The following is a 14,033-nucleotide window of genomic DNA, read 5'->3' on the forward strand; positions in this document are numbered from 1 at the left end:
AAGCAAAATGAAAGGGCCAGGCACTAATAAAGAGATGGCCTTCGAATGTCTTCACCAAGTGCTTAGGGTCGAAGTATACCCCTTATTTTCCTCTCACCCCCTCCCCTTTAACAGACATTCCCAGCAATTTGAATAGGTGCATTATCCAACTATTTCTTCATCAGGCACCCACTCACGCGAGCTCAGACTTGAAGTATTGAGTAAACCAGAAATTGAAGAAGGGCCTAGGAAAGCCACGGCAAGGCTGGTACATAATGTATATCTCTTCTGTCACATAAAGTGCTTGAAGTGGGACACAACATTGAGGTGGGGCCCTAGAGAGTCACCAACATATTTATGGGCCACCCTAAAATGTCTGGCACTGCTGTAAAAACACAACTCAATAGTGAACCTTTAAAAATATTTGCAGCCAATGTGACTGAAGGAGTGCCCCAACAGAAGCGGGTGAGAGTTCACACTTGCCATTAAAGGGAGTTGAATCTATTAGAAAAGGTGCGTAAAATAGAATAAAAATGATCTGCAGTAAAAATGTGCTTAAAATAAAAATAGTGAATTAAAAAACGAATTCAAAATAAGTAAATGCAGATTCCAACACCTCAGTTATCTTGATCCATGATTTCTATATATTACGTAAATCTCCCATTTTAAGTACAAAAGTATATTACAGAAATCAAACAATCTATTGTCTATATAATATTTTCCCTTCAGAGTATTAAAACACAAATAATCTGAAACTAATAATGTGCTTCTAAACATGGATAATAAGTGACACCTACTGGGGAGGAGCAGTATCTTTTCATCGACTTTGCCGTGGGGAAATCGGATCCATTTTTGGATCCTGCCAGGGATGAGCCCTTGCGAGCTCTGATCCACTCAACGCTGTGAGCATGCAGTAAAGCTTTATAGCACTGGTAATTTACAGTAACGCTTATTCACAAAAAGCCTCTGCATAGACCTTCACAGGTATCTGGTCTTTGCATCGAATGCCATTTCATCTAATGCCATTCCATCAAAATCTTTCCATCTAAATAATTTCCATCAAATGCTTATTTTTGGGGGGTAAAGTGTTCATTTTTGCTCAGGTGCATTTTATAGGGTAAAAAACAGTGGTTTGGGGGAAAAGAAAAATAAATTCATTTTATGGAAATTTCTTAGATGGAAAAATGTCAATGGAATGGCATTAGATGCAAAGACCATAAACCGACCTCACAGTATCCCAGCTGTGCTCATGAACGAATGCATAGGGGACGTTCCCTCAAAAATGTTATAATTTAAAAATATTGCCCATGATTAAAAATGTATATTTCGCATGTTTTTAAAAAAGGTTCCTATGGAAAATAGGATAGGCTGTCAATGAGCCCCAAGTAGTCATGTAGTACTCAAACTATCAAGAAGAGACCACATCACTCCGGCCCTAAAAACACTACACTGGCTCCCAGTAAAACATCACATCACCTTCAAAGCCATGTGCATAAAGCACAGGGCAATCAGTGGACAAGGAGCAGAATTCCTACAAAAGAAAATAACAATCTACAAACCAAAGAAGCCCCTCCGATCCAGCAACAAAATCCGCCTGGAACTAAAACCACACCTTAAGAAAAAACTTGGAGGCACCTCCTTCTACCACTTTGCCGCAAAAACCTGGAACAACATCCCTAAAGAGATCAGAAAAACCGAAGATCACCACAAATTCAGGAAATTACTAAAAGCTTGGCTCTCAAGACCACAGACTTAAACTATAAATCGAAATAACAGAAAAAAAGATGACGGAACTGGAAAGAACACTGACATCCCCAGAACCGACAGGGAAGCTCCCGCAATGCCGGACCAGTGACACCGGATAGACTGAATCACAGGTGACACCCATTGAGACAGAGTCCACTATCCCAGCCAATCCCATCTTCACCCCACCTCAGTTGCTACCAGGTACCAAAGTATCAATTGAATTGCAGAGACACTGGCAATCACCACACTAGCTGAGTGGTGGATATTGGCAGGTGCACTGGCCACAAAAGCAGGAAAGGAGGACAGGTGGGGTTGTGATGGAGGCTGGTTGAGGGGGGGTGGCAGATGTGAAAGGGACCTTAGTGCATGATGGGCCCAGATCAGGTCAGAGGAGCATAAGGAGAGACTTTGCAAGCCCAGCGCCTCAATTCAGGATAGAGATGCCAACTAACCAATTCTACTAACAATTTCCACCTCTGCATACACCTCTCAAACTCCAAACCAAACACAACCACAAACCTACAGCACAACAAACCGCACACACTTCACTACATTGCAACAACAAAACAAAAACACACAAAGACTTCCACAACAGTACAAGACGACTACCGGCCGCAAACACTCCAGGCCCAGCCAACGGACCCACCGGGCTGTGGCCGTCAACAGCACATCACTGCTCTCTTGCACTTTTCCTGCTTCCTCCCATCAACTCACCCTCCCTTCCTCTTTCAGAGCCGCCAGTGCGCCAGGGGACCACTCCGATGGTGATAGTGCGCGGTACAAATATCCTTTGACATTAACATCCCTTTTGTAGGCAGAAACAGTTTAATCTGTTCCTTTTTATTCTCTGCTCTCGCAGCAGTAACCAAGCAGGAGCCTGTTGCTGCCGGAGAGCAGAGAATTAAAAGAGAAGAAACTGTTGCTGAGTCAATTCGTGTACTGAAACTTGCACCCTAACCCTAGTAATCAAAGGCTCTAACCAGTCAACTAGTGGGTCTCTCGAGCTAGCCGTGATCAAATTAAATTAAACAGCCAGGCCATCTCCTTATTTCCACCTCAACACTGCACACCCTTTAAGAGCAAAACTTATAAACATGATCCATGTGCAGCCGTCACTAAGCCTGGTATTCGCCCAGTGCACTCCCATCCATAAACCAACCAAGGGCGATCCTGCTTAGCTTCACAGGCGGCAAGGTCGAGGCCATCCAGGCACCAGGCTGAAAAGCCAAATACAATAAGCAATTCATTCCAGCACCCTTGATGCCACTAATCATTTCTCGACCGCCCTCCAAAGTACAACAATAGCGCATTCTTCCACTGCACCCAAGCACAAAGCAAGACCAGGCAAAATGTATCTTTTGTAGCTACTTTAACATTTTCCAATTACAGACCATGCCGCCGAGTGCCAACCAACACCCTTCAAATTCCACATAAAACGCCATCCTTTACACATGTAAAACACTGCACACCTCCTCCTACTGCTCTCAGGGGTCGGCCGATGCATGATGACCTTATCTGCACTGCTCCCAGCCCCCTCGCTAACGGGGCAGCGCGACTGTTCCAGGCGTTAAATACGCTCCTCAATGATCTCCACCTTGCGGTCCCTGCGTACCGCCCGTGACTCAGCACATGCAGAGCACTGTGATGGCTCCAGGATGTGTTCTTGAGCTGGCTCTGGTGATCCTCAAGCACTTGCATGTGCCTCTCAGTGCCTTGGTCTCGCCGCCCTCTATGCACCCCGGCTGAGCTCGGGCCAGGATGAGGTTGTGCGCATCCAGGCAGCCACTCATCTTCAGCAGCTAGACCTTAGTCCGGTCCAAGAGCTCCTTGAAGTCGCACCCCAGCTGCATGCAGCAGCCTGTGCGCAATCACGTTCACATCACCCGACGAGGCCAGCTGCACTTTGCAGCCCTTGGCCTGGTGAGTCCTCCGCTCCAACATGAAGCTGTGAGCTTGTCCGGCCAGCACGGCTCACAGGATAGGCAGTGCTATGAATGCCATCCTAATACAGAAAACAAATTCTTTCCAGATTTGAAAAGTGTTTATTTGCTGTATTAGGATTGGCATTCATAGGACTGAGTGTCCTGTGAACGTGTTATTTAATTCTCTGCTCTCCAGCAGCAACATGCTTAAGCTCCCATTAGGGGTCTCCTGCTTGATTACTGCCACAAGAGCAGAGAATTGAAAGAAGCAGATGAAACTGTTTCTGCATACAAAATGGATTCCTCCAAGTCCTTGAAAAGCAGGACTTGTAAGCACATTTGCCGATTATTTTTCATAGGAACTTTTTTTTAATAAACATGTTAATATATTTTTGATTAAAGGCAATATTTTTAAATCATACCATTTCTGAGGGAACTTCCCCATAACTGCTCAACATCCTGCACTGCTCTCACAAATAGACCATGAGTTAAGCGGTCCATATTGACAAAGCACCAGTAATCCTGGGGGCTACCTGGGCAGACAGTACATGCACATGGCAGTCTCAGTAGGTGGTGCTCATGTGGTGCAGTCACGCCATGCTGCGCTTCTCTAGCGGACATTTTCTCCATGGTGTGCAGTTATGCAGAACAAAGTAGAGGTTGTGAGTCTTGTAAAAAAGTCCTTTGCCTGTCATTTGAAGTGAGAGCAGGGTAAGATATAGTGGCCTGTGGCGACAACGCGTAAGTGATGCTAAACCCAGTGATGGTGTGAGGAGTATTCCCTGGCTTGGCCCTGTTATATGGCAGGGTCTTCTCCAAAAAAGCCCACTCATGATACTGTCCCTTTAAGGGGGTCTTTTAATGTGAATTTATCCAATTACACCATATTCCTTCATGGTCATACTGCAACCAGAGTTAGCTTTAGCCTAATACTGTGTTCGCTTTTCTTCGTGAAAATGAAAGAATATGAAAAGGAGAACCCAAAGGGTCCCCAGCAACACTGCACAGAGGGTGCTGTGTGCTGCAAAAGTGAAACACAGATGCCTCTAAGAGATATGGAGGAAAGCATGACTCCATAAAACGTAACGAACAGAGTTATCATGGTCAGAGCATATAAGAATGAATGGGGGTAAAAAGGCTCCCCTCATTCAGGAGAACAAGAGAAAGGTGCAGAAGTCCAGCAAAACATGCTGGGGAGGGGGGGTCTAACTAGGAGAGGGGATTAAGCATAAATATGGTGGGAGCAGACGGTCAGACTCGGTCACAGGCATGCCCAGGAGATGATCTTCATGGCACTTGGATGTGGAGGCTCGACATACACTTTGTAGCAGTGACGGTTGTCACCCGGCAGACTTTCTTCCTTCTCTCGGTCCTCGACTCTTCTGAGGGGACTTCTATGGTCAGGATGGAGTCTCTGTGGGTCCAGACGGATGCCCACAAGTTTGCAGCCAAAACAGCGCTTGACGAGATGATGCACCACAGCAGTGCCAAAGGTCCGTGGGTATTTGGATATTGCAGGCCTGGAAGGTTGCAGCACTTCAATGGAAGGCTCAAACTGTAGCGGTCTCGAGACTGGTTAGGCACACCTGTCCAAGGGAGAAAGTCGTCTGGTCTGGATCTTCCCTGTCGCATAGAAGAAAGGGCTGGAGTGCAGTGGCCACTCAGTCAGCTTGGTGGTCACTGGAGGTGGTTGCAAACTCCCTTCTTTGGATGTTTCTTCCAGTGGTCGACTCTGGCATCAGCATCAACACCCTCGCCTTTTATGCAGGAACCCAGCAAATCAGCATGCATGAAATATGCAAACCGTGGGTGGTGGCTGTCCCAAGGGGAGAGCCAGGCACCCAGTTAGAACTGGATCGAAGCAGACACACTGGAGGGCAAAGACCTGAGTAGTTTAGGTGTCCTCCCAGCTTCCTGTCCTCCCAGACACACTGGCGCCTCTGGTCGGGCGTCCCAATGGGAGCCCGTTCAAGACGAAGGAATGAACAAGACCTCCCCTACCCAAGTTAGCAGAGGAAGGCTCAGGAAAAGGCTAGACATGGTGAGTTGGCGATAAAAGAAGACAGGCACCATTTTAGGTCACTGGTGACCGATGCGACATTTAACGCAGCTGCGACAGCAGCCTACGTGTACAAATCATGAAAAGTCAGAAGAAAATATCCACTACCACCAGCCACTCAGTTAGTCTTGCCACTGTAACTATAAAGTTACAGGAAAAGTGAGAAATTGATACTATGGAGCCTTCAGCCCTCCACATAAGGTGGGGTGGGCGAATCTCGCAAAAGAAAAGCATAGGTAGGATAGAAAGTATCCCCCTACTGTGAGAAACCAGAAGGTGTCTCACCCATTAGTCCTCAGAGATCTGTCATCCAGGTGGCCAGGACACGGCCATCACTTTTGGATCCAGTCCCTGGGGGTGGACCAGTGTAGGAGGATCACCTGGATGAGGGGTCTTCGGGGAGTGGAACACCGAATTGCGAGACACAGTATCCCCTTCCCTGTAACACATTTCCCATCCTTCCAGGTAAGATACTAAGAAACTCAACCCTCCCCCCAGCCCCCTTTCCTGACACAAACAGTTTCTCGCGGATAGCTCACTGTGAGCGAAAACGGACTAACACCAGGGCCGTATACCTGACATGCCCCAATACAATGGTCAGGCAATTACAGATCATTTCACACACCTAACTTCCATCACACTTCCCCACATGGATTAAAGGCGGAGCACGAAAGCACACTTGGAGCAAGGCAAAGCACACAAGGAAGCAGCCGTTCCGAGATAGCAGTTTCATACGCGGAGAAAGACGGCGAGATCAGAAAGGGTTGCAAGGAGGGAAGTGCCCTTGACCTTTTCAGACCGTTAATTTCGTGAACCTTGGAAAATAAGAAACCTAAAACCTGGTACCAAAGCTGAAGAAACCTGCGTGGTGTGTTGGAGGTATCCGGGGCTCTTATGTGTCGATAACCAAGGTGGGGAGCATTGTTTGCCACTGTGGTACTGTCATTGGCTCCTACAACAAAGCATCGCCAGTAAAGACAGAACAGCTGATGATTCGGAGAGACTGATACCAGACCAGCCTGTGAAGGAGCCAAGGTTGCGAGCGGCAACATTGTATGAAGAAATCTAAAGAGAACAGTGTGTGAAACGTATGTGACGAGGGACGCAAATATAATTGAAATCCAGAGGAGTGATTGAACTTTGAAAGCCAAGAAGGATACCATAGACAGAGTGGTCTGGCGCCATGTGGGTACTCATTGGAAGGTGTCTGTTAGGTATGCAACTGGTTGGCAATTGTGAGAAGGGAATTTTGAGATCAATGTGGTGCTGCAACAGGTCAAGCTAAACCCTGTGCAAATTTGAAAGTCTTTGATAGTTTGATGAAAACTGAAATTGGTCTGAGCCCGGCTGAGGGAGACTAATTGTATAAGAGGAAGGATATGAGCCCGGCTGAGGAGGATCCGGGGTGAACCGTGAGTCACCTGAGAAAGATTATTCTCTGAATGTTGTAAAATGGGATCTGAGACCAGAAGAGGGGGATCCGGGTGAACTGCGAGTCCCCCGAAAAAGAATATTCTCTGAACATTGTAAAGGGGGACCTGAGCCCGGAAGAGGGGGATCCAAAGTAACAAGCATTGTAAAAAGGGATCTGAGCCCTGCTGAAGGGGATCCAGGGTGAAGAGTGAATCATACGAATTGAATACTTGAGAAAGGAAAAGGACCTTGTGTTTTGTTTTGATACATCAGGCCCTCTGAATCAAGAGACTTTGATGAATAAAGAGACTTGGGCACAGAAGGCCCTGATGCTGTTAATGGAACTGCATCCTCGTGCTGAAAAAGCTAGTGTGTGTGCTTTGCTCGGGGGAATCGTCTTGTCCTGTGCTGAAAATGTGGGAAGGGAAGCAAATGCCCTGACATATCATTTTGTGAACACTTCTTTCTTTTTCATGGACACTACCCCACACTACTTGTATTTAGTGGTAAGGATTGGGAATCGTTTTTTTAGTATAGACCTCTTTATTTTGACAAGACTCAACTAGGACTGCATTATTACTATTTGATGGTCGTAGATTTAGGATTAGATGGGCGTTTATCACACCCTTGTGAAAAAACACCCTTGAACTGTGGACACTTGTGTCTGTCTTACTGTTGATACCATGCCTTCCTTACACTATCCTGGTAACATTTAAGTTGGCCCAGGCAAATAAAGTCAAACCAATGAGGGAAGCTCAAAGAGCTCCCAGCAACACTGCACACAAGGTGCTCTGTGCTGCAATAGTAAAATACAGATGTCACTGCAAAAGATGGAGGAAAGCAGACTCCATCAAGATAAACCAAAAAGGGTTCTCAGCGCCACAGAAAAAGATTGAGTGAGCGAAGGAAAGGGCTCCCACTCACTCCCAAGAGTCTGAAGAAAACAAAACAAGGGTCCAACAAAAAGTACTAGGCAATGGTCAAAGTGTACGAAAAGAAGTAGTGAACTATGATCCCTGCTGGCCTGTCCACGCTCCCCACAAACCCCATCACCAAGCCCCTGCTAAATCCAACCCCCCAACAAACACACCTGCTATGCTATTTAAGGCAATGTTCAGTGCAGCGCAGTGCAAGTTTCAACTTCTTCTTACACTAAACCATTCCGGAACTGCTTCTTTTTAAAATAAAAGTATAGGAACAGTAAAACTTGTTTTAAAAAAAAGTAGAGGAGCACCGCTTCCAACCACTTCGACCACTGACCTGGGACTCACTGAGTGGGTAGAATCACATACAAGAGAGAAATTCTACCTAACAAGCTTTATCTGACTGATTGCAATTATTCTCATTGATTTAACTACTTTTGTGTTTATTTAATTGTCACATGCAGAGTTAAGCAATTTGAATTATAAAAATTAGAAATGTAAATGAGTTCCCTTTCCATTCCTTGTTGATCTCCTTATTCTTAACACCTACATCTTCCTTTTGAAGGCATGAATGATACTTTGGAACTAAAACACACAAAGCTATTACATGACCTATGCTGCTTTTGGGGTATGTTTGTTCAAACGCTTCCCTTTTGGCTAGGACCAGTGGCTGCAATCGATCTCTAACAACAAGCTGGCCTTGCACATTATTAAAAATCCCACTAGACCTGCAGAGCGAGTTCTTTAGTTTACATACTCAAACTACGAGAAATGCACTTGTGCCATTGTGACAGACGACCAAATATTTACCAGTACTTTGTTTAAAATGGTGCAGGTCACCATAAGCACACTTCATATGTGGTGCAATGCTGCCACCCAAAGGCCACCCATGCACAGTGAAACACATTCGCCATTGTTTGCAGTAAATGTCGAATAAAGGTTGCACCACAAACACTACTGCAGGCTGGAGGGACAAGACATGAGGGGTATTCCCTCAAACAATGCTAAACCAAAAAACGTAATCCCCTTAGTCACTCCCCTTGCAGGTTGCAATACAACACAACTCAATGCTGTATCAATCAACAGCCTTAGTAGAAATAAAAATGTATCACATCATTCTCACTTATTACACAAATAAAGTGTCAAAGTGCTAATGCGTACCAAAAGTGTCAGCTATACAAATCAGTGACACATTGCTTTTAACACACCCTATGCGTGGCCTATTAACCTCCTCACAACCACATCTGCCTGATCATTACTCAGCTCACACATGCTTGACTGACACAATCTTGAGTTTTGTTGCATCCTCACCTGCGAGGGAATTGACTAAGGGGTGCTACATTTTTTGGGTTTTGGAATTAAAGTTTCAAACATCCCCATTCTTGATAGTAAGGTTGATTACCATTCAAATGGTACTCGTCCTTCATAAAATCTCCAAGCCCATGCGAGCAGGCTAGTAGATCTTTCAGGCCCTGACAAGGATAGGGAAATACATCTAAATCCTTACCCCTAACAGGGGTATTCATTATGAAGAGTTGCGTGCAGCTGGTCCATTTCATTTAACTAAGGAACAAGAATGTGGCCCTGTTGCTCCTCTGCCGACACATGCCCCCTGATCCCCACCCCACTTACCCTCTTGTCTTGTCTCCGCTGTGTCTCGATCGAATGCAGTCTCTCCATTAGACTGGCGATGCCCTGCTCCAGGCTGTCAATGGTGTGGTGCTGTGGGTCGTGCCCGCTGAAGCCATTGCGGAGGCTGCGCAGGGCGTCCCGGACCAGTTGCAGGTCATTCACCTATTTGGGGAGATGGACAAGGTCAGGCAATCAACCCTTTCCTAATGAAGAGCCAAGATTAAACACACTCCCTCGATTCGGGGATTTGGGGCGCTATCTGTTTCTACACTATTGGGGCTCATCTGCTAATCTGTGTCTTGTGGTTTGTTTCACAGTCCAGGGCTGCGGAATGGTGACGTCACACATAGAAAAACAGGGAAGAGACAAAGAAATAAAGAAGTGAGGAAGTGCGAAAAAGAGGAAAGGGGAGAAGGGAGATCTACGGCACGACCTTTCCTTTTACGCACCATTATCGGGGTGCTAAGTCTAATTAGTTCAACTGAAGGAAATCAAGACTGCAGCTCCCACAATGCACCGATTTGTTAAAGGAAAGCCTGGAACTGGAATCACAGTGCCCTGGTGATCAGGTGATCCCACTGTTCATAGGATTTCTATTTTGACTGGATCCGCAGTTCATGTAGTAACTCATAGTAACTCAACCTCATGTGCATTTTCCTCCACTTGAGTTCTTGCCAATTTGGATCCCACATATCCAGGTTATTGAGTATAGCTTTTATCCATCTGACAACACCTAGAAAAGGGCAGGGAAACCTGCATGCACACATCCTGCTGATCTGTGGGGCATGGCATGAAACAGACAAAGAGCAGTGGAACCTGCATGCACAGATCCTGCTGATCTGTGGGGCATGGCATGAAACAGACAAAGAACAGGGAAACCTGCATGCACAGATCCTGCTGATCTGTGGGGTGTGGCATGAAACAGACAAAGAACAGGGAAACCTGCATGCACACATCCTGCTAATCTGTGGGGCGTGGCATGAAACAGACAAAGAGCAGGGAAACCTGCATGCACACATCCTGCTGATCTGTGGGGCGTGGCATGAAACAGACAAAGAACAGGGGAACCTGCATGCACACATCCTGCTGATCTGTGGGGCGTGGCATGAAACAGACAAAGAACAGGGAAACCTGCATGCACACATCCTGCTGATCTGTGGGGCATGGCATGAAACAGACAAAGAACGGGGATATCTGCATGCACACATCCTGCTGATCTGTGGGGGCATGGGATGAAACAGACAAAGAACAGGGAAAACTGCATACACACATCCTGCTGATCTGTGGGGCATGGCATGAAACCGAAAGTAGTGGCTCGCCTTCAAATGCCGCCACTGGCATGGGACCACGCTGGCTCATTCGCCATCTGTGCCAGCATACGGGGTAGCCAAGCGGTCACCCTCCGGAGCTTTTGGCCTACACCTCCTGTGATCCCTTGCTATGCTGGCTGGAGCTTTATATGGGTTATATTCAATAAGCACAAAGTTTGCTTTCGAATAATGGAAATTAAAATCTAGAATATCTTGACTTAATAAATGAGGTTTTGAATGATGAGAAATGTGATATGTGATGTGATATGACGCAACGCCACCTGTCAGGTTATGGACGTTGGTGCGTTTGATGGTGAGTTGTCGGCCAGAACACCTGGAGAGTCACAGGTTGGCTACCTCTCCCCTAAACTGTGGGGGAACCTAGCAAGGCGGGGCAATGAGTTAGAGACCACCACACCGCCAAGCTCTCAGGTCCCCATGGCCGCGCACAAGGTCTCCTTCCAGCAAGGGCGTTGCTAGGGGGGGCTATAGCCCCTGATATTTTGGTTGTAGCCCCGGATAGAATCTCAGGAGCTACAGCCAAAAGACTAGCTAGCCCCCAGTCCCGACAGTTCCGACATCAGCGTAGCCCCGGGTCTTTTCCAGACCTAGCAACTCCCCTGCCTTCCAGTGCTCCTTTCCCCCCCTTCCAATTCTGTAACCTTGTTTTTTCTTTCACATTCGAAACGTAGAGAAACAAAGTCCCAGAATTCCAAGACAACACAAAACTATATGGCTTTCTCGGGCATGACTGGGGTGGGGGTGGGGGGGGGAGAGGCGCCCGAGAGCTCTGACATTGTGATGAACAGACTGGTGGAAGCCTGTGCCAATAAGTTCACAGATGTCCTGAAAATCAACAAGTGTCATGTGTGCTATACATGTAGGTAATGGCATCCATGACTGAATCATTTGAAGTGTTGGGCGTCAGACATTAAATAGCACATCACATGTGAGATTATAATTACTACTTTTTATTTTAGGTGTCTGGTGTTGCTTTACTGATCTCCGCTGTGTGAGTACACAGGATGGGTACATGCCCCTGTCTGAGCTGCCGAGACAGTAGTAGGGCCTTTACCCGCTGTCAGTACACAGGATGGGTACATGCCCCTTTCTGAGCTGCCGAGACAGTAGTAGGGCCTTTGCCCACTGTGTGAGTACACGGGATGGGTACATACCCCTCTCTGAGCTGCCCAGACAGTAGTATGGCCTTTGCCCGCTGTGTGAGTACACGGGATGGGTACATACCCCTCTCTGAGCTGCCGAGACATTAGTAGGGCCTTTGCCCGCTGTGTCAGTACACAGGTAAGGTAGGGTACACCCCCCCTCTCCGAGCTGCCGAGACAGTAGTAGGGCCTTTACCCGCTGTGTGAGTACATGGGATGGGTACATGCACCTCTCTGAGCTGGCGAGACAGTAGTAGGGCCTTTGCCCGCTGTGCAAGTACACGGGATGGGTACATACCCCTCTCTGAGCTGCCGAGACAGTAGTAGGGCCTTTGCCCGCTGTGTCAGTACACAGGTAAGGTAGGGTACACCCCCCCTCTCCGAGCTGCCGAGACAGTAGTAGGGCCTTTACCCGCTGTGTGAGTACACGGGATGGGTACATGCACCTCTCTGAGCTGCCGAAACAGTAGTAGGGCCTTTGCCCGCTGTGTGAGTACACGGGATGGGTACATGCCCCTCCCTGAGCTGGCGAGACAGTAGTAGGGCCTTTGCCCGCTGTGCAAGTACAGGGGATGGGTACATACCCCTCTCTGAGCTGCCGAGACGGTAGTAGCGCCTTTGCCCGCTGTGTGAAGGAAGCCGTTGCTGTGAGATGAGTGACTGCTATAGGCCGGTAACTGTTGCAAGGGAAGCAAGAGAAACATAGCATAAAATGCATTACAGAAGGCGGCTTAATGTGGAATGGCAAATTTTCCATGTTGTGAACAAAATATGTATTGCATTCCTACACAGGGTGTCTTCATATATTCAAGGACAAGGTAAAATACACAAGAAGTATGATATGATATGATAGTTTATTTATATAGCGCCTATACACAATGTGTTTCAAAACGCTTCAAGGCAAGGGAGGGAACAAGGGAAAATACAACCACTTTCTTACAGGCCATGAACAGTAAGGATGTGAAATTAACTATTGTACTCGGCCGGACGACATTTCAGATAGTGCAAGAGCTATGACATAGATAAGGAAGGAGGGGGAGAGTGGGAAGGAAATGGAAACAGACAAGCGACTACCGTACTAGGCCTGACGACAATTTTGATAGAGGCAGGGAAAACAAAAGGTGAAGGAGAGGGGTGCAGAAAGGGAGGGGAGGGACAAAACAAGCTAATATCATACTAGGCCTGACGACATTTCAAATAGTGCTGGGGGGGGAGGAAAAAAACAAGTAAGGGGAGGGGTAGGAGACAGACAAGGTCGATATCATACTAGGTCCAGGGACAATTCTGATAGAGTAAGTACATAAAAGAAAGTAAGGGGAGAAGGAGAGAGGAGAGAACAGAGATTAGCAGTCAAAAAGAGTGGAGAAGCAAGAGGGGAGAGCGAATACAATTGCAGAAGTCAGTAGTAACACATAATGTTGCAAGCCAGGATACAAGATGAAGATGGGAACAGCATGATAAGTAGTGGAAACCTTTACGGAAAATCACATTTTAAGACATGAAAGTACTCATATTTGATTTTTAGTAAAACATTCCATGCTTGGGATAGGCTACTTTTCTAAGCTTTCTATTTTGGTAGCTGAAGTAAGAGGCATAGCGGGCAGAGTGAGTGGTCAGTAGCAGAAGACGTGGCATGTTATCAGAGACACTTGGTCACACCCATCCTTAATAGACTTTGAATTTCTGCATCTCAAAGATAAGCTGATGGAGAGCGAGAAACCAAACATGAGGATCCCCTCTACATGCGGGTTACTCACGGAGCAGTGAATTTATGGCGATATCCCTCTGATTGGCCCAGACTTCATAGAGATATTGGCGGGAAAGATCTCTCAGCAGCCCTAGCTGGCAAAGGGGTACATTGTGCGACCGGCGAGGGCCAAGATGGG

At 46.8% G+C, this 14,033-nt stretch overlaps 1 protein-coding gene across 5 annotated transcripts in view; it reads right to left on the reverse strand.

The window, feature by feature from the left end:
• DIXDC1 (DIX domain containing 1) overlaps positions 1-14,033 on the reverse strand; it is a 560,841-nt gene that overhangs the window by 17,533 nt on the left and 529,275 nt on the right. For all 5 annotated transcript variants that reach the window (XM_069614294.1, XM_069614291.1, XM_069614292.1 and 2 more), the window contains 2 exons: positions 12,732-12,824; positions 9,675-9,836 (listed from right to left, as the gene is read on the reverse strand). In XM_069614294.1, coding sequence (XP_069470395.1) covers positions 9,675-9,836; positions 12,732-12,824 — 255 coding nt within the window. The remainder of the gene's footprint in view (positions 1-9,674; positions 9,837-12,731; positions 12,825-14,033) is intronic.

The sequence above is a fragment of the Ambystoma mexicanum genome, chromosome 9 (genome assembly GCF_040938575.1).
Source record: "Ambystoma mexicanum isolate Mex_15411 chromosome 9, UKY_AmexF1_1, whole genome shotgun sequence".
Taxonomy (NCBI): Eukaryota; Metazoa; Chordata; class Amphibia; order Caudata; family Ambystomatidae; genus Ambystoma; species Ambystoma mexicanum.